The 27,249-nt window shown below is 52.6% G+C and overlaps 1 protein-coding gene across 4 annotated transcripts in view; it reads right to left on the reverse strand.

The window, feature by feature from the left end:
* Nucleotides 1-27,249, reverse strand: part of PBX1 (PBX homeobox 1) — a 133,400-nt gene that overhangs the window by 60,854 nt on the left and 45,297 nt on the right. Inside the window, exon 1 of one of the 4 annotated variants that reach the window (XM_080407432.1) lies at nucleotides 1-27,249. This exon is cut by the window's right edge and continues 5,389 nt beyond it. The exons of the other annotated variants lie outside the window; for them this stretch is intronic. Within the exon in view, the coding sequence (XP_080263558.1) occupies nucleotide 1 (1 nt within the window). The 5' untranslated portion in view covers nucleotides 2-27,249. 4 annotated transcript variants of the gene reach the window in all.

Here is a 27,249-nt window from a genome sequence, read left to right on the forward strand (position 1 = left end):
TTTTTGCGTGTGCGCGCGGCTGTGACTGGAGGTCCTTTGCTCTGCTTTTCTTCAGATTACAGCACCCGGGAATAAATTACCTGTGACGTGCTGCAGTGGAAGCCTTTTACCAAATCAAGCTGATTTGGAGTGCAAAGCTCAGGAAAAAAAAAAAAAAGGAAAAAAAAAGAAAAGAAAAGAAAAAGGGATTTGTGGACCAGTTCTCAAGGTGCCAGGGTTAGGAGTGGCTGCCACTGAACGGGGATGCTGCTGTCCCCGTGGTCCCCCAGGACACTGCGGTTGCACCCCTGGGACAGGCAGCATCCCCCATCGGTGGCATCTCCCTGTTGCTCTTTCATAACAGAATCTGGTTTGAGACTGGCTCCTCCTGTCTCTCCACCACCATCTTAAGGCGAGGGCAGGTCCAGCACCAGGTTCAGCAGTTGGAGCCAGAGCACTCAGATCCCTCCTGGACAAAACGTTTTGGGGATTCTTGCTGAACCCCAAAGAAATCTGATCCAGACCCCAAAGAAGCAGTAGGCAAATACAAGGAAATTCCTCAAACTCATCCATTTCACAAACAGATGATGTTTTAATCAGTTGCAATATTTAACTAGGAGTTCACAAACCAAGATGAAGACAAATGTCACGAGACCTACAGCAAGCCTGGACCTTGGTACCACCCATGCAGGGATGATGTCTGCATGAGCCGCTGCGGGGGCAGCTGTGGGGTGCAAGGATGCAGGGGAACCCAGTCCTTCAGCCTTCAGCAGCCCCATGCCACACGATCCCCAACCGGGGGCCATCTTTCAGGTGACAAAGATGAGGCTCAATCAGAGATTGAGATGTCAGAAGAAGTGATGTTAAAGCACGTTTGGAAAATGAAAAATGAGGAGTCACCAGGACCAGATAATACCTGCCTAAGAGTTCTGCAGGGACTCAGAAATAAAATGATTGCATATTTTCATTAGCAGCTCAATCTCTCATTACACTAGAGGACACAAAGTGTCATACCCTATTTTTAAAAAATGGAGTGAGATGAGCCACAGATTCACCGACTTGTGAGTCTCACTTCAGTACTAGCTAAGATGATAAATAGATCGGATAAAGCCTCAAGATGGACACGATACCACCGAGATTAACTAGCAGTGCCTGTAAGGAAGAAGAAAACATACTTCGCTCATCTATTACAACTGCTGCACACCCGGCAACAGAAGGCATGAAGCACAGTTGGTGTTGTCTGCAGTCCCCCAAAGTTTCATCAGTCAACAGATTTAACTCTTCTCCCAGCAAAAGCAAGGACTAAAGTTTGGTTAAAAGGTGGAAGAGAGTAGAAAAAAAAAATGGCTTTTTCAACGAGACCACGGGTGTAGAAGGTTTGCCCGCTGCTGCTTAGTAAGTATTGCCAGGAGAAGAGCATGAGCAGCAGCAGGTTTGAGGAGAACATGAGCAACAGGGGTTTGCCAGGACTCACGAAGGCTGAGCTGCTCCTGCAAGGATGTGTGAACGAAGCTCCATGAGCTGGAGATAAGATGGGGGGTAAAAGTCAGCGAGGGTAAAATGCGCAAGGAAGTAATTTAATTACTCACACACACTGACTACGACAAACTTTGCACAGTCAGGCTGGACGCCTAGCGAAGCGTGAAGGGAAGGGGCGGTGAAGGCTGCCAGGGCTGCCCCCTGCCCGCAGGCTCCTCACCCCCTGCAAGCCCATCATCCTTGTGAGAAAGATGGAGACGTTCTTCACCAGAGCCTGTAGTGCTAGAACAAGGGGTAACGGTTCTAAGTTTAAAGGGGTCAATTTAAATTTGATACAAGGAAGAAATGTTTTATAATGAGGGTGGTGAGGCACTGGAAGAGGTTGCCCAGAGTTGTGGATGCCCCGTTATTGGAAGCGCTCAAGGTCAGGTTCGATGGGGCTCTGAGCAGCCTGATCTCGTGAAAGGTGTCCCTGCCCCTGGCAGGGGGGTGGACTAGATGAGTTTTGAAGGTCCCTGCTCCAACCCAAACCACTCTGTGATTCTGTGGTCCTGCAGACAGGAGATAACGCCACCCACGAGGTCTCCCCATGGGGGAGCTATGGAGAGACTGGATAAGGTGAAGGGATGCAAGTGAGCACTAAACACTCATCAGCCTTCACAACACAATTTGACAGTTAAGTGGGTGACTGGAAAACCCATCAATGCAAACAAGAAGAGGTCAGAGACACACTCAGCCTGCTCTCCCCAGGTGTAACCACAGAGCTGGAAGGGCACGGACCACCACAGCTTTTCCCCACCCAACCTATGCCTCCAGACATGAGAAATCGCCTCTGAAATGCAAACCGAGCACCACAACCACAGGGTTCCAGTTCTGGACCCCAGCTTAGCACTTCGTGCAACCAGCCACGAATGAAGGCCAAGCCCCTTGGCTTCCCAGAACAGCTAACACTGACCAAGAGAAAGGCCAGGCTGAGGGCCACCGCTTCTCCTGCCCAGCGCTCCTCACCTCACCGGCTGAGCCCCCAGCACCTCTGCACCCACCCTCAGCAGGACCCCAAACCCCAAGGTACCCCACGCGAGCCATCGGGCTGCTGCTTGCTGACAGCTGCATCCCTTTGCACCTCCCAAGCAGCACAAGTCTCTTTGCTAAACGAGCGATGAAAAAACCTCTTGGTGCTCACCATGAAGATGCTCCATCCTGGGCTTGCAGCAAGCCCAGCAAGTGCTGCTGTGCAGGAAGGGGGGTCTGCAGGCACCTGGGCAGCGCTCCCCTCACTCCACTGGGATAATCCAGCTCTTCCCACCGCACCTCAGCATCCCAGCCCTGAACCTGCTGGATCTCAGGGCCACAGGAAAGCGGAGCATGCGTCCCCTCATCCCACCCTATCCTGCCAGCGGAATGGCGAGGGTTAAGTCCAGCCGGCAAGGCGCATCTCTGTTGCAAGAGTCCATTACCTCCCGCCACATTACCTCATTCATTTCTTATATGCGGATGGTTTATTCTCCCATGAGCACCCTCGCTGGCAGACATGGCTAGTGTAAAGTCCCCTCCCTCCCCTGTATTTCTCTATCCATCACATTTAACACTCTGACAGTAACAGTCTATAATGTTTCTATTCTACAAAACCGCTCTGTCAACTCCGGGCTTCCAGAGCAGCAACTGAGGAAAATAAATAACATCAACGCCAGGCCCGACAGTATCACAGCTTGCTTTCTGCTGGGTGTTTTTTAGTTGGTTTTTTTTTGTTTGGGGTTTTTTTTTTTTTGTTTTTTGTTTGGTTTGTTGGTCTTTTTAGGAAGGGAAAGGAAGAGAAAAAAATGAGAGCGAGAGGGAAAGGGTAAAAAAAGTGCAGCGGTATAGCATGCAGGGAGAGATGGGTGGGAGTTTCCTTCCCACCCAAACTAAGGGCTGGGAGACACCCGGGGGTGAGCACGGCACTTCTGATGCAGAGGAGGGGTGAGCCTGGCACCCCCCTCACCCTGCACCCCGGGGACACAGCGGCTTAGGGGAGGGGGAGGCTGGGGACAGTACCCGCTCCCCTTCAAGGCCAGCCTGCCTCTGCCATCCAGGGTATGCTCAGGCAGACGGCAGCTGCCCACACCAAAGGGCTGGAATGGGCTGGGCAGCGTTTGCAGAGGCTGTTTGGGGGAGCTGAGGCTGGGCAGCGATGGGGAGAGGGGCCGCAGCTCTAGGACATCTTGGAGATGAAGGATTCAACCTGCCGCCGCCCACCGTAACTCCCACAGACCCCACAGTAGCAGCAGGCAAACCCCCATCTGCTCCACACCAGCCCCAGGTCAGGAATCACTAATCCACTTAAATGATCCACTCCGGCTCCTGGCTTAGTGGCCTCACGGTGTTTTCCATCTCCTTTCACTCCTGTGAAATTCCCTGGAGTCAAAATCAAGCACACCGCCGGAGCTCCGGGGTTTGCCAGCTCCTTTCTGCAGCTGCACCAGTAACCCCAGCACCCAGCCACAGGGGAACCACACCCCTGCAAGTATTACCAGCAAATACACGCATGCATGCATAAATAAATAAATAATAACAATAATACCGATAAACACCCCAAGAAACTGCCTGGCATTTTAGAAAGTGAAAATGAAGCAGAAAAACTCTGCTTTTTTTTTTTTTCCAATATTTTTGCTTTTCCTTCATAGGATTATGTTGGTGTTTATTTTAAGTCACTGTCTGCAAGCTCGCCTGCCTTCTGCATAAGCTGTGCAGGCTTGACAAACAGAGACCTGCTCAGGTGGTGTTTTTCATTGGGAAAAAAAAAAAAAAAGAAAATAACAGGCACAAGAACTTTTCCAATCAGTCAGAGAGAGACAGAGCCCTTGACAGCCCTGCAGACTTGGAGGCTGTGCTCACCAGACAGCTTACGGAAACCGGCAGGGATGCACCTGCCCGCGGCCAAAAAGATGAGGAGGAAATGCAAGTGAGGGCCCGAAGGGATGCTCAGAGGAGAGAAAGAGGTTCGGAGGACTCAGAAAACACAGGGAGCAGGTAACCACCCTCACAGCCCCCTGGTTATTCGCTTCCCCAGTCCCTTTGTATCAAGCAGCTGACATCCTCCAGCTTGACACCAGACAGGGCCACCACTAGCCCTGGATGAGGATGTACATGGGGCTACACCACCCTACATCTTGATGACTCCTTCAAGTAAAAAAAAACCAACAACCAAAAAGAAAGAAGGGGAAAAAAAAAAGAAATAAGTTAAAAAAAAAAAGAGCAAGCAGAAAACTGTTCCCTCTTTTGTTTACATACCTGCCAAGGGCTGACGCTGGCTGCTGTCACTCATTTGTATGAGCTGACTGTTTTCTAGCCGAAAGCAACACAAGCAACAGCAAGGCAAGAAATAAAGGGATGGATCCTGCTCTGAGAGACCCATGCCACCCCCCTCAGCTCACCCTGTGAACTCTGCTCTGGGAGGAAAACACACTGAGCAACGAGAAAGACTTCAGGTTTGGAAATGAATTGTCTTCTCAGGCTCCTTGCAAGAGAGAGCATCACCTCTACAGGAGGGGCCCCTGAACAACGCCAGCCCCGAGCTCTGCTGAGCATCCAAAATTCGGAGAACTTGGCCAGAGATGGACAACTGCACCTGAGCATCCTCTCTGGGATTCCCCTGGAGGGGGGCGGCTCATGTGGCACCCACGGCAGCTCAGGCTCGCTGGCCAGACCCTGCCTGCCCTCCACACCACAAGCTGGGCTCTGCTGCAAAGCCCCTGGAGCCGCTCAGATAACCCTCTGAGCCAGAAAGGATGTTACTGGAATTCGGGCTACCGTCTGGAACGGGCTAAAGGATTAGGACTCCAGAGGCAACTATCTTTGCCACAGACTCCCAGTCCTCTGCCAGGAAGGGACTTTATTCTGCTACAAAAAGAAACTTACCACTTGCAAAAGCAAGAATAAAGCTTCCCACAGAGGTCTGACAGCATAATGTGCATGCAGGCCCTAGTGTACACACACACCTCCCGCATGCAGGCACGCTCGCAACAGGAATGTGCAAGAGAAATACAAAGAATTAAGTAGCAATGAAAGGTACAAACCAAACTCCGAGCTTTGATGTGAAAAAATGCACAAATGCATTTTTTTTGTCAAGGTGTATTATTTTCCATTCATAAATATTCACCTTAATAGCTATATATGTAGCGAGATAAAATTTGTATTTAGCTAAGCCCTGTCACTGGGAAGTGTGTTATTTGCTCTTTGATCGCTGTCGTTACTCAATTTATTAAAAAAACACCTCCTTTTGCCCAACACAAGAGGAGAAGCTGGGCACCGGGACCGATGACAGCGTGGCTAGTGAGCAGCCCTTGGAGAGAAACATTTACAAACAGTTCACAGGCTGAGATTTGTTTCTGGAACGCAGTTGTGTTTCTGCGTAATTAATCCATTTCATATTTACTTTTGAATCAGGATTTGCTGACAAACAGTTCACGAAGCTATGAACTAAATGGGAGCAGTAGGTTTGGGAGCTGCAGGGAGAGCTCACAACTTTTTTTATTTACTCCCCAAGCCCTGGGGAGATGCATGCCCTGTGGATCGACACGGCAAGTTTAGCTGTTGTATGAATAGCCCAGCCTTCCAGGTTTGCTGTCAAATTTCAAGGCTGGAGGCTTGCCCGCAAGACCAGCCACATCTCCCACTCCTGCCCACAGCAGAGTCCTCCAACGGCCAGAAATGACGGAAGCAGCAGTGCACGGGGGCAGGGAAATCCATCCATTCTAGTGTCAAGAAACGCAAGATTTGGGCTGTTTTTTTGCAGGGTGGAAGGGAAGTGAAGGCGCAAAAAATCCTGCAGTCAGAGCCAATGCAGCCCTGCGGTGGCACCCCAGGCTCAGCACCCCAGGGAGCAGGCAGCATGCGCACCAGAGGGCAGCAGTGCCAAAGGCACCCGCTGCTGCCCTGCAGCCGGCAGCCCCCACCGCCAACAGGTCCACAGCCCACCGCTTCTCACCACGCACCTAACACGAAGAAAGAAAGACGAAGCAGGAAAAAAAAAAAAAAAAAAAGGCACCAGCCGTTTGATCCCTTTCCTTTCCAGAAAGCTTTGTGCCACTTACCAGAGTCAGGAGCAGCGGTGAATGAAACCAAACTTAAGCCCTTTTTGCTGCTCCCCAAACGCTGCAAGCTTCACCCAGGCGCGGGTGGCTGCTTGCAAGGGCTGCATCACCACAGCGCTGCCCGTCAAAGCACGCCGGGCTGGGGCTCGGCCGATGGGCCCCGTGCTTGGGCAGTTCTGGGCTCCGAAAAACCCAGGAGCTACTGCTGAGGAAAGGTAAAGAGTGTTGTGATGAAAGCCATGGGGGAGGCCTGGCATGCAAGCAATGCATCGCTGTGAGCATCACTGTGTTGCTGTGCGCATCCTTGCGAGCATCACTGCATTGCTACAAGCACCGCCACCCCCCCGCAGCCCGCCTGCACGAGGCCATGGGGCCAGCCCAGCTGCGAGCAGCGCTGTGGCCCCCCTCGGCCCCATTCTGCACACCCTCCTCTTGCCACGCTCCTGCCTAAAGCCCACCTCCGGAGACGATAACAGCTAATGAAACCCACGGCCTGCGGGTAACGGGAGATCAGGCAAAGCAGCAGCAGTGGTGGCAGCAGCCAGGCTGCCGAGCGGGCTGGGATGCATGTAATCAGAAGGGTTATCTAATGCTAGTTTCATTCTAATTGAGTCACTACCATATGTCACCCTGCAATAACAACGCAAGCAGCATGCAACTGAATACATATTTAATTCACATAATGGGTACAACAGTAGAAGTAATCAAGGCAGTTTGCCATAAGCCATAAAGAAGTGTAGCGTGTTCCTATCCAGGAGCAGCCTGCGCTCGGGGAGAAGGGGATGGCAGGGGCATCGCGCCGCTGAGAAAGCTGCAAAGGAGGGGGGGAACCCCCCAAAACACGCCCTGGCATGGATTGAAGGTGAGGCGACCATTCGACACAAATGGAAATCAATAGCAGAATATTGTCGACGGATCGTTAGCCCCTTCAATATAATTAACAGTAATGGATTTATTGGCGGAAATTTAATGATTTGAATGTTAAATACCAGCCTGGAATTGTGGTGCACAGTCCAGCCGAGGGGCGGTTGCTCTGCTCCCAGTTTCAAAAAAGACCAAAAAACCGGAAAAATCAACCCAAGCCAGAAGAAGGTACAACCCCGGAGGCAGGGCCAGGCAGCAGTGGCCGTCCCTGCTCCCAGATCACCCTCCTCTTCCAGTGGCACCCGACGGCCCCGCTCGCTGCCTTCATTTCCTCCCGCAATGAGAAGATTAATACGATTGAGGACCACTCATCAATATCTTTGGACAGATCAACCGGAGTTTTCATTAAAGCCATATTAATGCTTTTGGATACACAGCTGTGAACGGGTTAGGCTTCAAATCTAAGGCCCAGAGAAGAAAGAGAAGAGGTGAGGAGCAGTGTCCGCTCCCAGCTGGGAATTAACAGAAAGCCGGATGGTTCCCTCGTTAGCGGCCTCTCCCACCAACATGTTTTGATGTATATTTCATGAGCATAAACGAACATTCATTTCACTTTGGGAAGGTGCTTGCTGTAATGTATTGGCAGCCTCACCAGCAATGAGGGGACATTAATTTCAATTCTGGTGTTTAAACACCTTGTTGAGTCCCAATCATTCATCCCTGCCTCAGCACAGCCCTGGCATGGGGAAACAACGGACAAGCAGAGCCCCAGCCTCACCCTTCTGCAGAGCCCGCTGGAGTTTATTTGCTATTTAAATGACTTAAGAAGGACCAGACATTAGGAGAGGCAGCTCTACCTGGCTGCTGGCCTCGGGGTGCCGCCTGCAGCCGTCCCGCGTATCATCATCATTGGAGAAAGGCTCCCTGCCTATGCTGGGAAATACCAACCCTGGAGAGAACAGGCTCCAATGAGCATTTGCAGCTACGATGGACCACAGGACGTGCCAGAGATGGAAGGGGACATCTGTGCTGGAAGACTCCTGGGTCTTTGAGGATTCCTCAAGCCCTCCACCTCTGCATCCCCATTACATTCCCCAGGGAAATACAGGTACGGATGCAGGCAGCTGCATCTTCTCTCTATCCCTGGCCCTTGGCTCCTTGCGTGCACTGCTGAAGAGATGGAGCTGACAGAAACCATGCAGTGGAGGGAGCAAGAGGGACTGGGGCATGGAGAGTGGGGACATCTGGGAGTGCGAAAATGGGAAGCAAATACAGTCTGGAAAAGGACACTGAGTCCTGCTGCACAGAGGAGAAGAGCAGGACAGGCTGAAGAAAGAATGGCTGGAAAGACATCACTGCTTTTATTACTCTCACGTGTCTGTAAGAGGTGACGCTGCTTGTGGAAAGGCTTTTTACACATCATCTGTGGGTTACGATGCATGGAAACAGCAAAACAGGAAAATGATGACAACAGTGACGTGTTGTTTACGTGAATGCCGAGGGTTTTGCTTACCCCACCCCTCCCTGAATACTCACCACCACCCAAAGGGAAGAAGGGAGCTCCAGCACAGTTCCCCCCCTTCCAAAAAAAAAAAAAAAAAAAAAAAAAAAGTCCCATAAAAAGACTAACAAATATTCATCTGAAGAGCCACGGCAGGCAAGGGCAGGGAGGAAGATACCGCAACACCAGGACAACCGGGGCTGGCCCTCATTTTTCCTCCCACTTTTATTCTCCTGCTTCTTTTTCTGATCACCAAATACACAATATACTCTACACGAGTAAAGACTTAAAAGAAGTTACAGTATCTGACAACACACCAACAGCTCTCTGGGAACACCGTAGAGACACTGTGGTTGCTTTACATTATAAAGCATGCACAAAGAGTCAGACAGACACACACGCTCCTATCTAGTTCCACATAAATGCAGGCAATGCCATAAAAACATCTCTCCTTTTGCTTTGTTTTGTGTGATCTGCTTTGTGGGGATGTTGTAGAGGCAGCAGCACTGTCTCCCTTCTCATCCACACATCACCTTGTTTCTGAGAGTAAAAAGCTGCTTTAAGAAGAAAACACATTAATGCCTAGCAAGGAGCTTATGACAAGAGAGCTGCCACGACGAGGGCCACAGGGCAGCCAAGCACTGAGGGACAGAAAACATCTTGTCCCCAAACACCTTCCAGGAGATGACCCCAGTGAAAGGGTTTTCATCAGCATCAGGTGCTTCAGGAGGCACGACTGTCCCTTGGTACTGAACGGCTAATCCAGCCCCATTAACGTCTCAGAGGGTAATGAAGGTGTCTGTCCCTCCAAAAACTCTCCCCTCGCCCTGCCGTGTCCCTGTCTGGACTCATCCAAAGACAGGTGTTTCCAGGAGCGCTGCAATGGACACAACTGACCTGATGGCAGCCCCCCTGGAGATGTAGTGGGACTTCACGCTGTTGGTTGGATGAAACTTATTTCTTTGTGGTAGGGTTAAAAAATGCCAAATGTCCAATTCCAGCTCCCTGCAAGGAGCACGTACCATCAGGCATGGTCTCTACCCCAACGAGCTCCTCATCTACCCAAACTAGCCAGCGGCGTGACATGGAGGGAAGGATCATGTCGAACCTCCGTGATCCCAACTACCCCACTACAGCTCACCCATTGACACGACACCCAGGCAAGCCACCCCAACTTCTGAAGCTTCCCCGTCCTGCAGGGGCCATTGGAAAAGAAAGATCCATGGTCTGAAGTCATATGGAAAATCCCAGAGCCTTCCCTCCCTCCACCCCCCTTCCCACATTCAATAATCCTGTTAAACTGAACCCTGGCTGGATTAATCTCTTTCCCCAGACAAATGGGTGATTATTCAGGCGTCACATTGGGATTTTTAGGGTTTGTGTGCGTTTCTACTGATCTCCTCTTGGCTTCTTTTGTAAATGGCTTTTACCGCTCCCCCGACAGCACACACGATTCAATTCAGTCTCTCTATTAACATTTCAGATACAAATACCTGCTCCCCAGGGCTACCCGCAACAAATATAGGCAAAGCACTTTGGGGAATCCTTCCCTACTTCACCACCAGTTTGGTTGCTACAAAAACCTACAGCTACTCATATTTGTCCTTAAAGTTCTCTCCTCTCTAAAGCCGGCTGAGACCATTTCCGCAAACACCCAACCTGCACAGCCTGAGCATCCAGAAATCAACCTCCTGACCAAGCCTGGTAAATCCAACACATGCCTCAGGCAGCCTTGCATAAGGAAGAACCTACTGAAGTCAACTGAATTTGGCACCCAAACACCGAAGTACAAATCCATAAACCGCCCGGGAAACACCCGTGCAGGAACATTAGGTGGCTGTTGCATCTTCTGCCCAGGAGAGTAAATGGAGACCCACTAGGAAAAGCAAGAAGGAAAGCTGAAGAGACCCTGAAGATGATGCTGAGGTTTCTTGCCTGGATAACAGGAGATGACCACCTGCAACACCAGGGAACTGGCCCTGGGTCCCACATGGCCAGGTTTCCTGCAAGGTTGGTCTCAATTTTTTCAATAATCAAAAAAAGGATTTGGGATCAGGACGCAAGGTCCCCACCCTGCATGAAGAAATGGAACCATGGGGCTCTTTTACTCCCCAGAGTGCCTCCACAACACAGCCTCTACCCACCCGGCCAACAGCTCAGACTCCTGGCCTTCCACACCTGCATTCCCATATATGCGATTACGAGTGTACGTATACAGATATAGGCGTACACATAAGCACGCGTTTTTGTAAACAGAACGGAACCCGGCAGCGTTGAAACACCTTTTCTTTGAAAAGAACTGCTTTTAAGGTTGTTCACTCCCAGCCCCAAATAATGCCATCACATAAAAGCCAACAAGCCCTTTTGCACTGCCCAGATGTTTTCCTCGCATGCCCCCAGCTATATTTCTATACTTCAGTGACTACAATAAGTTGCAACTAATTTATATTCTGGCTAGCCCTGCCAAGGCAAGCCGGCTAGGAGGAGCCAGCTGGACTGTGGAGCTACAGGACTGCTTACCAAGCCCCAGCCTGCTCTACTCGTCCAAGCCCAGCAAAGACACGGGTGTGCAAAGGAGCATGCCATCCCCTGGATGCCAGCATGACCCTCCAGCTGCTAGCAAAGGGAAAGGGAAGAAACCAGAAGAGGTATCAGCTCTGCGGCTGGAAGGATGAGCTCACCAGCACTCACCGCTTCCATTTCGGTGGGATACTCAGTTCTAGACATTTTTCCCCTCAAAGCTCCAGGAGTCTTGGGAGAGATGAGGCTCACAGCATTTGGTATCAGATCAAGACTCAAAAGAGGAGTTTCCCCCATTGCTTAAAACATCCTTAGAAAACGCAGATCAGTATTTCCAGCTTTGCTGGGGTGTCTGGTTTGTGGCCCTTGGGACATACAAGACGCTTCCTGACACCACTAGGGACAGAGGATTCTCTGCCAGTTCCCACCCAGATCGGGGACTGGGGACAGCGGCGGAGGACTGGCAAGCTCAGATCAGGGATCCCTCAGGAGAGACCTGGAGCACCACAGGACAGGAATGGCTCTGCAACTCTTAAGAAATCCTTCCCATTCCACTCCCTTTGCAGCAAAGGACAGCCCAGGGCACCAAACAGACCAAAAAGCCACGAAATCCACACACCCCACACCTCTCTTCCCCAATCAGGACAGAGGTAAGTTGGGCAAAATTCCCATTATCCAGCTAATGCGTATTGCAGTGTTTCCCAGGCACAGCTCCTCATGGATAACAGTCTTTATCCCCCAACTTCCCTTCATCATTTGTCATCTTCTTTCAAATCAACTCAGTATGTCCTGAACCTTCCAAGAACCAACAGGCTCAATGAAACCCCAAAAGAAAACAAAACCAAAAAACAGCCAAACAAAAAACAAACAACAACAACAACAAAAAAACCCCAAAACAACAAGGCGGTACGTGCTTATGACTCACTAGAAAACTGGTTAATGTTTCCCACCCCTCTCTCTTCTCTCAAACTTCCCCCTTTCCACCCTGGGCCTCCAAACACTTCCCGGACAGCCACAGATTGGCTCAGATGAGCTGGCCTGGGGGAGGAAACCCAGCAAGCAAGAAGGCAGATGGACTGTGGTGCTGGGAAGAACAAAGCACAGAGCACCAGGATCTCCGGCAGATGCATTTCCCGTTCTCCCACCCCACCCGCAACCAGCCCAGCATCCTCAGGACAAACCCACCCCTGCACCAAGCGGTGCCAGGACCTTTCCCAAAGGACAAGTGTAGGAAAGCAGCTAGCGATCACGATGCTGGAGCATCTTCTGCACACGATGCACAGCACACGTGCCCCCCCGCCAGCAGCCCCCTTCAAGCTGACACGAATGGGCAGGGACATGAGTTTTGGTAGCAAAAATGGATCTGTGAGGGCACAGAGGAGAGGGAGAAGCTCTGCACTGCGGGTTGGGCAAGTGTTTATTGAAATGAAGAGAAGAAAACAGAGCACAGCAGTGTTTCCCGCTCAGGGGGGGTCTTCCCCCTTCACGTGGCATCTGTGGGCACAGTGGCAGGGGGTCACTGTGGGTGACCAGGGCATGGCCCCACACAGGGCTGAAGGCAACCCTGCCTGCACTGTCACACCGCATGGCACCTCCACCGCAGATGGAGACCTCCAGCTCGTACAGAAGACGACCTGACCCAAGCTATCGCCCATACGGCTCGTCTCCTGAGCGGGGCCCATCCTGCAGTCCTCAAAGCAAAACAGAAAGAAATGGATAATTTTTTTAGCCCACCCTTCAATGCTTCCCCCCTCACCAGGTTCCACTCCCTCCCTTTGCTTTCTAACACACCGCCACAGCCCCAGATAAATGTGTACAGGCAATCCAGGGGCAACCCAAAAGCAAAGCAGAAAGGCTGCAGAGTAGGGAAACAAGGAAAAAAAACCAACCCAAAATAAAATAAAAAATGAGGAGAAAAGGGTTTTAAAGAGACAGGACTGGGGAAAAAGCAACAGCAGCACAAGGAAAGGGGAAGGCGGAGGAGGTGTGGGGGGGAATTTCTCTGGAAATCATTAATACTCCAGGAACCTTCAGGACTAAACCTGAATACAGACACTTAAGCTCTCAGCTCTGCCATTAACGCTAGGGCCTAAATTATTGATCTTTTGCCTTTATCAGCATAACAGTCACGTCCCGGTATCAAGATCTAACTACACTGCGGTCCCTGTGCTGCAGCCACTGAAATAATTAGGAGAAATTCTCATTAAAGGAGAGTGAAAGGTTCAGAGATGGAGACGGAGAAAAGGGTCTGGGAGGGTGTTTAATGTCTTCCATGGGGTCAAGAGAGCGCTCTGATCAAATCCCCGCACGGGGCCAGGGGATGACAGCTTATCAAAAGGAGAAGTCCAAAGCCCGGGCTGGGCTGCGCCACACCGGCGCCCACCCGCAGCCACCGCCGCACGCCGGTGAGAGGGTGAATAAAGGAAGGTAGGGGGAAAATGCATGAAAAATAAATAAAAAGGAAACAAAAAATAACAGAAGGATTGCTGCAAGCTTGTTTGGAGTCTAAAAAAATTCAGCCCGGGGAAAGAGAAGGGGTACGGGAGGTGGGTAAGGGGAGCCAGCCAGAGGAAGGAGCCCAGCCTGCTCGCCAAGGCACATGGCCACGGCTCTCGCTATCGATTTCACTGCGGACTGCGCCGCTCGGGACGCCCAGAGGAAACCGCTAAGCAAAAAGGGAGAGCGGCAAAACCGAAGCGACACCACGCGCGCATCCGAGAGGACGGAGGGAAGGAACCAGGAGGATGGGGCGAAGAAGCCCAGTTTGGCAGTGGCACTGGTCCCAGCCCAAAACACCGTGGAAAATGTTAAGAAAAATAAAAAAATAATTTTATGAAAAAGGGAAAAATGCACACCCCACTAGCCCTAAACCTCAAGAAACGTTTCACAAAGCCTGGGGGAGGGTGAAAAATCCCAGTCTGGTGGGTAGCAGAAAGAAGTTGCTGGAGATTTCAGTGTGATTGGGGAGGGGGTGATAGAAAGATTAGGTGAGTGATGGACGGGGAGGGAGGAGGACAGGGATGAATGTAAAAATCCTGTCCCCTCCCCCCCCCCGCACACAAAGTTTGCCTATATTTAATGTCAACGCGTTGTAATTTAAAAGAAAAATTCCATTTCACTCAGCTAATCAGAATGGTTAGAGAGACCATTACCACAAACACTGGGAACATCTGAAATTGATTATTTTTTACTTCATGCAGTTAATGAAATCCTCTCAGCGACCACGGGCGAGCGCAGCAGAGGGGTCTGCGCCCAGCACCGGGGATGGGGAGGGGGATGCTGAGCCTTCTGCCCAGGGCTGCGGGGGAGAGGAGTGGGGGCTGCCGGAGCCGGGCTGGGCTCTCTGCCCACCATTTTGTGAAGGCTGGAGATATTTAGCATGGGCGGCACATCCCGTAAGGAGCACCACATCATTAAATGTCTTGGGCTGGTGCGGCGGGGAAGAGAAATGCAGGATGTCACTGCCTGATAGGGAGAAGACTCGGAGGTTATTTATTAGCGGACACTTACCACAAACTGCATTTTCACCATTTGCATTCGATACGCTGCAGCCGGCTTAGCACCAGGAAAAGGTGGGTGGGATGGAGGGACCAGCACCCTCGCCCTTCCCCTGCTCTCCCCTTCTGCTCCCCACTCATCTAAACCCCTCAAGAGCCTTGACAGTCCCACTGGAGCTACTTGTCGATCTCCTTGGCATGACCTGGTCACACCAACTTTCCCAAAGAAGCTGTGAGGCTCCCCGTTGATGCTCTCCACCACCACGGTTTAAGCAACCAAGCCCTGGGGTCCACCCGAGGTCCCCAGAGCTCCACAGCAGCCCTGCAGCCACCGATGCAAGACACATCCCTTCTGCAAGATCATCCGAACCAACTCACCAAAGAGCTCGCAGGACACTCGGACACTCAGCCCATCTCAGACGGGTACTGAATCCTTCCTAGGAGCTTCAGGAGGGCATCCCAATGCATCCCTGCCTCAGATGCAGGCACAGGCAGAGGGCCACTCTCTCCTCCATCCCATGGCCGCAGCCTCTCCCCCACCTCCAAAAAGTGGCCGAGTGTAATTACGCAGAAAGCTCCTCTGGAGCTATATCAATAAGACAGACGTCTGTTGTATCATTCTCTCTCAGTAAGGCATTTCTTCTCCCCAATTGCTCATATAGAATCATAGCCTAATAGCATGCTATTAACATAATTGCCAACACAACTAGTGTTCCGTGTCTCACAGCCATTTGCTTATTTTGCCATAAAGACTATCAAAAAACAGCCCGAAAACCCGCAGCCGGGTTGTGCGGCCAAGGGGACCGGCCGCTTGGCTCCACCGGTGGTTTCAGGACCCAGCCAGGAGAGGAGCAGCATCAGCGGCCGGCCCCAGCTGCGGACCACGGCACCGGCAGCGCACTCCGACCGGGCTCCTGAGCAGACGTGTGCGAAGATCTAAACGGATTCTGCCAGGCGAAATGAAATTCCCATTATTTTTAATTAATCCTTAATTAAAATATATTACTCCGCAGATTCCGCAAATCTCTCTTAATATGCAAATGCAGCCCATTCAAGGATATTTACATATCATTAATTAAAACGGCACATTCTTTCAGTCTAACAAGCTGGGAGCCGTGGCTGTTGCCACACTGGCAAGAAAGCCCGGCTCGGCACTGCCAAATTCATCCGCAAGAAAGATGTTAAGTGTCACAGCAGGGGGGGAGAACGCAGGACAGGGCTGGGGAAAGGAGATAGCTCTCAAGGCTCCTACCCATCACCAAATGGGAAGACGAGTTAGGGAGATCCCATTCCATGGCAGAAGAGCACCCCAGAGCCTGGCTGGAGCGGTGGATGGGGATGCACGGTGGCACGGCAGCATCCCAGGAGGAAGGAGGCATTCCAGCACAGCTGAGGGCACAGTCCAGACTCCGATCGCCGGGTCAGTGCTCACCCACACACAGTGTTTGAGGTCAGCTGGTCCTCCATGGCCTTCACTGCCAGGGACACTGTGCTGTCCCATCAAGATGTGTCATCAGGGAGTACTCCCACTCTCCCTTGTCTGCCTCAACCTCGAAGCATAGAGATCTCCCTGCTTCAAACTATGAGGGACATCACCCACAACAGCCAAATTCCCAGCACCCAATTCACTCTGGGCCATTTCATATCGAGCAAGACAAACTACCCCATCGGAAGAATCAGACCCTACAAGACAAGCCAATGCTACAGCCTTACAAGAGGGTGAAAGCATGGAGGTGACAATGAGCTTGCTTGAGGGAAGAAAGCTTTCCGTCCTGCAGTAATTTCCTCATCCACGACTCTCCAAGACAAATCCGTTCCTCCATCCCCAAGCTGTTAGGGACAGGCTCTTTGGGTAGCATCACAAACATGGTCACCAGCACTCAGCAAGCTCTGCACCCACTACCCCATCCTCCTGTCCAGGGGAGCTGCAGACCCGGAGACGTTTGTGAATCAAACCAGAGTGTGAGACAGCCGAGAGGTTCATGACTGTGCTGGCACAGGTCTAATAGCTGCAGAGAAACGTAGGAGTTAGGACTCTGGAGAGGCTTATCAGGTAACCGAGTCCGGGTATTAGTCAGGCACACATCAGTTACCCCCAAAAGCCATCAGTTCTGTACATGCAATGACAAGTCCTCGTGGCCAGCTGGCCTGCATCTTAAGCTCCCATGGGTTGATGTCAGCAGGAACGTCACGCACCCAAAAGCCAGCTAGCAGCTCCTTCCCAGAAGAGGAAGGCCACCACCAACCACATAGAGTCTACACGTTCGTGGCTCTACTGGTGCCTGAAAGCAAAGGCTGCCCAGGTCTTGAAGGCGACGCACCAGGACAGAGCCCTACCTCCCATCACAACCCGGATATACAGCTTCTATAAACCTGGAGGTTTTCAGCCTGCAGGACTGATTTCGATGAGAATGACAGCCCCACTCTCATTGTCTCAGTACTGTCACTACCTTCTCCTAGACAGAGCAGACAGCAGAAATTCATCCAGCACCTCCTCACATGGACTGACAGATATTCTCAACAACAATTAATAAGCCTCTGTCCTTCTTCGGCACTTTTCATCAGAGGACTTCAAAGCGCTTGAATGGATTTGTTTCCATTGCACTCCAGAGTGGGAGCAAATGTGTATCCACCTTTCTGACCAGATGGGGAAACTGAGGCACGGTGTGGGGAGATGTGTCCCCTGCCACACAAGAAACTTTGCACGCAGAGCAAAACAGAAGCCACCCAGCTGAGTGAAGGAACTTGTGCTGATCATCATCAGGTCTATTGCTGCTTGCTGCCGGGGTTTGGGAGGGACACATGCAAAGGGACACTCTGCTCCTGACTTGTCCCTTTTTGCTCCTTCCCCTGGCAGCTGCCACCAAGCTTTGGCAATGAGAGCAGCCCAGCTGGGCGCACATTCAGCCTGGCCTGGCACAGCTGCCCTGAAACCCCCGGAGATACCTGCATCACACAGGTATACTTGCCACACAACATCTTCACGCTCTCCCCATAAATGAGGCTGTTCGGGTCACACAAGCCTTCGAACTCCCAGGTCTTCAGAAGAGGAGCAGAGAGTCACACTGTTACCAGCCAGCCGAGAGGACATTATACGAACCACTCAAATCAAGGTGACTCGGCTGCATTTCAATGCCTCCTGTGGTCAGGAAAAGCAGCAGTATCTCCACATACCAGGCTGATACTCACATCGAGTCCATTTTACTAACACCGAGTCTATTTCAGGCCATGCTTACCCCTTTTTGCTGCACAGGGAGTCGTTCGCTCTTCTAGCAGGCTGAGCCTTTGACCAGGAGGCGCATCAGAGGGGGTGCTTGGTTTTCTCTTGCCTTTTTTCAGGACAGCGCGGGGAAAACATTTCTGCTCTATTGCAGACTGCCCCTTCAGCAAGTTTTCACATCACTTAACTCCTCTTCAGATCTTCAGTGCCATAGCAGTGCAGGGAGCTCACCAAGGCCCACGCAGAACACGGCAGCTGGCAAGCCAGGTGCTGCTGGAGAGGTTCGTCCTGCCTCTGCAGCATCTTCGGTCCCAAGTCCTTCTCAAGAAGCAAGCGGGGTCAGACGGGGGGGGGGGGGGCGTTCGGGCTGGGCTTAAAACACCCACTCAGCCCCTGTGCCAACCTGCCGAGGAAGTGGTCGATGCACCAGGAATTGCAGACAAAACCTACCAGGACGGCCTTCCTCATCTGCAGGCAGGCGGTTTTGGAGACCCTTCCACCAACCCCTAGCACCACACCATCCCCTCAGGAGCTGCCCAGGCCAGTGGCTTTCCCTCACTTTCCAGAAAAGCCTCAAAGCTCCCCGAAATTCCCCCCAATCCAGAGCACCAGGACACTGCATGGACAACACACCACAAGGCGCCAAACGGTTGACAAATTATGCCAATTAATACTCCCCTGGCATCTCTTGTGACAGAGAGGTGTTTGAACCTTGGTGGTCTTGGCCCAGGGCCAGCTGAGGTGATTAAATCACGCCTCCCTCCACTCTCCCTTTGCAGTTCCAATTGCACGTGAAATTGCTCCACACCTCCCAGTGCATCCACCTGCATCCTGACCGCCCTGCACAGGGTTACCAGCCACCACCATAAGCCACAGCTCCAGTCCACGGGTCCACAGCCTGAGCCAGTCCAAAGAGTCCCACAGGTCCTAACAGTGCCACATCCTGCACTCACTCCTTCAGCAAGCTGTGAGGAGGAGGGGACAGCCACATCTGGCTTCCCACTCCTCTGCGTTGTCTTCCCTCCACCCAGAATTTGCTGGTGTGGGCGGTGGAGCAGTTCTGGGGTCCCTGCTCCACTCCCCAGACTGGGGGACCAAGACCCAGGTTCCCCAGGGAGGCAGCTATGCTGCTCCATCCTGTGCAGAGGGGACAGGGCGCCTCTCCCTGCTTCCCACCATGCATTCCCCTCCCAGCAAACGAGGCAAAGCAAAACCAAACAGGAGAGACTTCATGCCCAGCGAGGGCTGCCTGACAGGAAGTCACCAGAGACACCCCAGGGCCACTCTGTCACCCAGGCTGATGCTCTCCAAGCCAAATCCTCCCAGCAGCACCCACCAGTGGCCCCAAGATGTCAAACTTGGGATGCAGAAGGGCCCCGGCTTCTCAATGTATTAGAAGGGCTGGTCCTCATCCCTCTTGGCTCCTGCTCTGCTCCTCTGTCCCCAGCAGATACTGGGCACCTCCTGGCAGCTCAGCACAGCCTCCAGTCATCCCAGTTTGGGGGGGGATGGTGGAAACAGTCACCAGTGGAGAGGGCTATCCCTCTCTCCCTCCCCACCACTACCACACACTCCACCATGGCACTAATCCCACATTAATATGCTCACCACAGCTGAAGCAGCCGACGTAATGAGAAAGCCCATCCACAAGGAGATAATTATATTACAAAACTATTTTAAATCAATGAGATCCAAGATGGATGGGGCAGGGGGGCTGCTGGGGACAGGCTGCCATCACTCTGGGCGTCCTGCCACAGTCTGGCCACCTCCAAGGGCTGGAATCCCTGGCTCCACTGGGCAGGGGTCCCCCAAGCCCCCTGTGCCAGGGGCTGGGCAAACTAGGGGTGAGAAATACTAAAGAAAGAGTGAAATGTGGCTCAGAAGAGTGTGGCCTTAGAGGCAGCAGGCAACTGTCAGCATGGCTTTTGGTGCCTCATCTCTCAGGACACGCAGCAGTTTGCTCCAAATTCACCAGCTCCCAGAGATGAGGGATGACAGCTTTCATTTAAAACCACCTGCAAAACATCCCAGCCACCTGGTTTTTAAAACGGCACTTTCACACCCACCACTGTCTCCAACATGGTCACACAGCATGGACAATACCCAGCAGAGCCAGAGGACACCAAGATGTGCTCTGCAGCAGGGATAAAAAAAGAGGACATCCCTCCTCCTGCCACAACAGAAGAGGATCCAGGGCCCGCAAGTCACCAGCTCTGGAGCAACAACACGTCCAGCCTCAACGAGAAACCCCAGCTGCAAAGGGAACAGCTTAAAAGGAAAAATAGCTGGAAAAAGGGGAAACCCTAGAACGAAAGGAACCCCTACAACACATGTTCTCCCCCTCCCTTCTTCCTTTTGCGCCTTGTTCTCTCTCTGCTTTCCCCGGCTGGGTTTAATTTGACACCTTGAGCTTTGGTAACGAGGTGGGGAGAGAAGAGCCACAGTGGAATTCATTAGGCTGAGCACTGCAGGGCCCGCTCTCGGCACGCTAATGACATCGGAGGATAGGGAAACGAGACAGCCGCCACGCTGGATGAAATAAACATGAGCACTGTCAGCCCTGACAGCAAAAGGGACAAAATAAGGCAGGTAGAGACCTTTCCCCAGCCGCACAATGCAAAGCGACAGCTTCCAAAGCCCCCTGCCTGTGGATCCCCCTCTGCTTGGGAAAGGGGAGGTTGGCCAAGAAGGGGATGGAAAAGAAAAACAGCGATTAAACAGGATTCCGCAGCAGGAGGAACTTGTGCCACCTCCTTTCAGCAGGCCAGCATGACCCCAAACTCTGCGCAGCTGCCATGGTGGGGGTTTGGGGGATGCTGTCTTTGCCTGGGGTACACCCCTCGCCCTGCCCAAACAGGACCAGGAAGCGGGGAGCAGGGTGAAAGTATTGCACAAATCCCCCAGGCTCATCACACCAGTGAATAAGCTGGAGAGGACCAAGCTGCAGTGCGCCATGGGGTTGATGTGCAGCACAGGGGCACGTGTACAGGCACAAACAGTGGAACGTGAACCCAGCACCATGGCTCTGGCACAACTTCTGTCAACGCTCACTGTCTTGGATTCTGAAAATACCCAAGCAGCCAGCAATGCCTTACTTTGCTTATCTGCAAACCTTCACCCCAAGTCCATGAGCACCCTACTGAGACAGCAACATTTAAAGGGTAATATGCAAGTTGCAAAGGGCAGGAAAACTGCAGGTTCTGGAAGAAAACTGGATCAGCTCAGCAGTTTTGATGCTGGGCTGCAGGTACAGCAGGCAAAGATGGTCCCTGCCTGCTTCCCTTGCAGGATCTAGATCTTCAGGATCATCAGGTGATGCTGAGGTACTTCCACTGTATCTAAAATGTGAGAGGATGGTCACAGGACCATGCCCACCAGCAAGGAGCCAGAGCCCAGCTGCCCAGCTCAGCCCCCAGCATGGCGCAGCCTCTCCTCCACCTCCAAACATCGCTTCCAGCACCCTCCTCGCCCAGCTCCTAGTCCCCTCTCCTGAAGGTACTCTTCAGAAGGATGAGGCTCTTTGTTATCATAGGGCTGCTCCAAGCTGCACAGGTGACAGGAAGGTTGGAGAAGCAGACATTACTTGCAGTGAATCAGGAAGAGTCACATGAGCTTTGAGAAACCAGATCTCGGGAAGCCAGGGCCACTGAACTGACCTGCCCAGCATTAACTCTGCCCAACGTCAGGCTGAGCTCAGGGCCCAGCACGGCTCCCCCTCATGCTTCACTCTGCCCACCCCTTCTCTCATTCATCAGGCACTGCAACAGCCAGGTCAGACTGCCCTTCAACGCCCCCGAGGCTTTGCAAGGTGAAATACTTCTCAACCCAAGAGTGACTGGCATCACCAGCACTTCTCTACTCCTCCAAAACACTGACCGGCTCCATCCCTTCATGAAGGGATGAGACTTCTTCCCACGTGCACCAACACACAGCACAAGAGCTCATCTGCCTGATGCCAGGCAGATCGCTCGGGTTGACAGATGCTCTCTTCCCATCAGGAATCTGTATTTTCTGCTTGGGTTTGGGGGCAAGTTTTTCTGGCTGGGCAAAGTTTCCAGAAGGCTCTTTTATAGCATCTTCACTCTAGTGCTTTTAGTGCTCCCAGTTGTTGGCTCTGCTCCCAGGGCACAGCAGCATGCAGGAGGGAAGGGCACACAAGGGAAAAAAAGACAAACTTCTGGAGCATGAGCGCCCCGAGCACTACTTCTGTACCGGCCCCTGGCCTGCCACAGCTTCCCCAACTATTAAAATAGCCGAATCCTCATCTGGCCTTTTCTCCTCCTATTCTGAGCAAAGGATGGCACTCATTCACAGATGCACTGCTAGATTTGCTGCATCTTCACCACTGTGATTTTCACCCCTGCAAAGAACCCCACACATTGATGGGAATATGGCACCCATCACATGGTTTAAATGACCCAGGGCTTTTTCTCAAAGTCCACTCAAAGGCCAGGAACACTTCCAGGCTCGGCCGTTCACCCTCCGCTCCATCCTCTGCTTTTATTCCCTCCTCCCATTCCCCCAAGCATCCCTTGAAAGCAAACGGCAATTGAGTTTGTAAGTCCCTATTCATCAAGGAAATTAATTCCTTATGCATAATTCATTTCTTTTGTCAACTTCCCCCCCCCCCCCCCTCCAAATGCTCCTGAATGCATCAGGAGTGGAAGCAGCAACGGGAGAATGGGAACATAAGAGGCTGAGAGGGGGAAGAAACGGCCTCACTATAAGCTGATAAGCCCATGCCCTGCACCAGCCCATCACTCCAACCCCCCGGCTCGCAAGGTGTCCCACGAGATGCCTGAGCAGGAGGGAAGCCATTATAAAGTTTGAGCCACCAGTAAGCACTGAGTTTGCTGGTAGGACAGAGAAGACCTGTGGGCTGTAAGTTTGTGCTGTGTCTATGTTGTTGCCTATGCCTGGAGGTGGTCTTGCTGAAGATGGTCTCAGTGTAGTTGAGCAGCATCTCAAGTAACAACTGAGAGTCCAAACAGTGGTCCAAGGGCTGGCACGGAGCAGGGGCACCAGGGTGCCCAGAAGACTGAAGATGGACAGAGCTCTGAAGGCATAAAAACACAGCACTCTGGTCCCCAAATCAAAGTGGGTGGCAGCCTCTGATCAGGCTTTCTGTCCCGCTCATTAGCAGGTTATGTGCCCTTGCGCTGAGCTGGGCAGCATGTCCTTCAACAGCTACCCTCTCCGGGTCTGGAGCGAGCTACCCAGGCTGCACCACACACCTTGTCTGTAAGGAGGCACCTCCCCATCCGAGTTATTTATGGAGGAGAGCTTTGGAGCCATGTCAGAGCCCCGCTGACTGCAGAAGATTTGCAGATAGGTTTACCTTGTTGCAAGCAGAAGTCTAGAAGGCGGCCTGGAGGTAACATGCACACCTTACCAGCTCTGCGAAAGACAAACCAGAAACATAAACCCAGTTGCAAGAGGAAGAGTTGGCTGGAGCTGAGCTGTGCCTGCACTCAGAGAGGACTCTGAACCCCCAGTTCCTCCCAGGGTCAGGATGGGCCCATGCCACCAGCAATGCCCAGTTTTTTATTTCCCTGAAGCTCTTACAGCATGGCAGGAACAGAGTGACTCTCCCTGCCAGCTCCACCTTGCTCCTTCCCAAGGTGAGGCGATCCCAGCTTGCCCTGGCATGGGCACAGCCCAGCTCAGATATGGGGAACACCATTGCTGAAATTCAGACTAGAAGCGCTGGGGCCACGTGCAATGCCATAGCCCCAGCAGAATGCCACTGATCCCAGCAGGATCGGGTACAACAGCAGCTTGGGTTACAGGGCTCGGTTTACCACTGACCTATGGACATTTATACTCGCGTGCAGCCGGTAAACCGCCTTCGGATACCTGACCAAAAAAGACTGTGGCACTCGGCCCGTGCTGCTAATCCCCAAACTTGAGGAGAAGTTCACACGCAGCGCTCACACCCACGTACCATCACTTCCCACCCTGCAAGCTGGGAAACCCCATATAAATAAAGCTTAATTGCTGCTACTCCAACACAGCGCACACAGGCAAAACGCGCGGCAGCCAAACAAACAGCAAAGCCCTGGGAATTCCCGACTCCCCCGCGGACCAGACCCTCCAGCCGATGTTCAACCGAAGTCAATAGGACCATCGCCTTACCTGCAAACCTGGCATCTTTCATGACCGATTTCTCCCTCTGCTAAGGAGGGGAAGGCATTTGTATAGTGAAGTTGAATTCATTTACTGCTTCTGGACTCGTGACTCTCAGTGGCACTAAAGAAAAGCGGAAAATTAAGCGATGTGCTGAGATGCCACTACCATCTCCGACTCTCTGAAGAGGGGACGCAGCCCTGGCTGCATCCCACCCCAGCCCACAGAGCAAAAGGCAGCGGTTTGTGCTGTTCCTTGTACTAAATTTGGACAGTAAGTAACGCCACCTTGTCACGGGGGTACAGAGAGCGTTTGCAACGCCCCATTTAACTGCACTGTACTCCTATCCACAGGCTTCATCAGCATATTTCAGCAGCGCCTTGATGGATGAAGATAGATGGGAGAACATCATCCTTGGTGAAATCACTGTTTTATCAAGGTTAAACCATCCTCACGCTGCACCACCTCCCTTTGTTGCTTCGTTTCCAATCACAAAATCAGCGGCAGACGTTAATGTGTTTGCATGGACCCTGTTACTCCCTCCCCAGCTCAGCTCTCTATTCTGTGGGGTGAGGAGGGAGGGGAAGCATGGGGAGACCTCCCTCATCTCCATGCCCAAGACCCTCCAGCTCTGTGGGCTCTGGGGACCCAGTGAAACCCAAAATCCCACATGAATTTCGTTAAGTTGCTTCTGCGGCATGGAAGGCTGGTGAAAGCACAGCTACATCATCCATCAGGGCTCTCCAAAAGCTCCCACCAAAGGGCCGCCAGCCCTTCTCCTTTCACCTTGGCATACCACATCCACTGGCACGCTTCTGTGGGCTGAGAGCTAAAGCCAAGGCAAGCAGAGGATGAAGAAGGAAAGCATGAGGCAGGTAGGCTTTTGGTGGAGCCAGCTGGCCTCATGGTGAAGGTACCAAGGGGAATGGGATGCAGAAGGGCAGCAGCACAGTAAATGACCTTTCTCCATTGTGAGCCTGGCTGGATGCAGGCGGGAAAGCCTGGGCAATTCGAGGAAAAGGGCACCGGAGCCAGGGAGGGAGGGGAAAGGCTTTTATCTCTGGGTCAGAAGTTCAACCCCAGCCCAGGTCAGCAGCGACAGAAAGCTGTTGCCTTCTGACGCCTCTCCAGCAGCCAGCTGGGCAGGTTGATGGATGCCCCTGTGGCTCCCAGCCCCAGTACTCCCCACATCTCCACCTGGCAGGCTGGGCAGGTCTCCTTCCAGCTCCCCCCTAGCACCACCCCCTCCAGACTCCGGGGACATGGCCCACAGCAGCTGTGCTGGGCCACCGGTCAGAGCCAGGTTCCCCTGCAAACCCCAAGCACACTTAGAGGAGTTGTATCAAACCCCTTCCACAGAGCCCCTCCGCTGGGGAAGGCCTGTCCCCCTGCCCTGTTTTATCAAAAAGGAGAAATACACGGCCTTGAGCACTGTCCCTGGCAGATCGCCTTGTATCACCCCATTTTTCCAAGATCAGACGTAGGATGCTTGCCACAGAGAAGGCCTTGTGCAGGGTCAGCGAGGCCCCAGCACGTCTTAGGCAAGATCATCAGACAAGGAAGGAGCCCTTGTGACTCGGCGCGCCCGTCCTGCTGGAAACCCTAGATCGCGGGCTCCCAAGTCACTTTGACCCAGATTTTGGAGACCTTTCGGGGCTGAGGCACCCCTGCCCGGAGGGCAGGCCCCAGCAGAGAAGAGCACCTGTTATCCCAGCAGCCTCCAGTCAGGCACTCACTGGAGGAACATGATCCTGCTGGCTGGGGAATATATAAGGACAGTCGACCAAGGTGGGCAGCATGCAGCTTTTAAACAGTCTGCAGGACCCCTCTCTGTAGCCCCAGGCGCCTAAATACCTTTTAAAAAAAATCTGTACCCCCTTTATAGTGCTGTTTGTCTCTGCAGGGCGCTATTAAGTTACAAAGATATCTCCGGGCCTGGGGCCAGCTGCCATGTTGTGTGGTCCCCATTAAACACAGATGGGTCGGACTGCCTGCTGCAGGGAGATCTGCTCCAGCCATGGCTTTACAGCCCCATCGTGAAAAAGTCAGCCCTGGCAACTAGCCTTTCTATCTAGCCCGTCACTCATTCCTTATGTGTTGCATAGGCCCCCTCGGCACCTTTCAATCAAGGCCCAACAGTGTTTTGCACCAAAAGAAGGGTAAGATGGCTTGCAAGATCACTGGCTTTACAGTTGGGGAAACTGAGGCACAGAAAACCCTGGGAGGCCAGCTCATGCTCATGAAATGAAGCACTGACCAGCCCGATTGCTGCAGAGCCACCTCTCTTCCCTCTCCCCTCCACCCCGGCTTCCCCCACACCTCCTCTGGACCAGCTCCAGACACAGCCGGCCCAGCGGGTCAGGTCCGTGGCGGCTGCCAGCCCTCCCCTCCTCCAGCGGGATCTCTCCTTTGCTCTTTCACCAGCAGAAAAAAGCATCCCTGATATGCAGCTAAGCAGGCAGCTGACCCTGGCACGCAGTGACCTGGGAGAAGGTCACTTATCGAGTCCTGCTGTGCTATCTGCTGCCTCCGAAGTCACCCTGGCTGCCAGGGCGAGCTGATGTCCCTGGAGGGCCGTGGGTACGTGCGCACACACAGACACCCACAGACCTTCCAGGAGAGGTGGCTGGTTTCACACCCCGGCTCCTTCAGGGCTGCTTCCCCACACCAACAGCACCCAGCGCTGGCAGGAGCAGGACAAGCCTTGCCCTGGCTGTCCCTGTCCCTGCCACCCCCCTCCTGTTTGCGGATACCACCACAACAAGCCCGGCGGAGAAGGAGGTCCGGACGAGATGCTCGCAGGGAAGTTTCCTCTGAGCTCAGCATGCAGCAGTTGGCTCACACTCCAAAGCACCACAGTTTATAGCCCTTATAAAAACATTTATATAGAAACTGCCTGTTCCTATGCATATAAGGCCAATGCCTTCAGACTTGGGCAGGCCCCAACACCATATTGAGGCGCAGGGAACAACCCGGCTTCCCAGTGAGCTG

This window comes from Falco punctatus (genome assembly GCF_963210335.1).
Source record: "Falco punctatus genome assembly, chromosome: 11".
Classification (NCBI taxonomy): Eukaryota; Metazoa; Chordata; class Aves; order Falconiformes; family Falconidae; genus Falco; species Falco punctatus.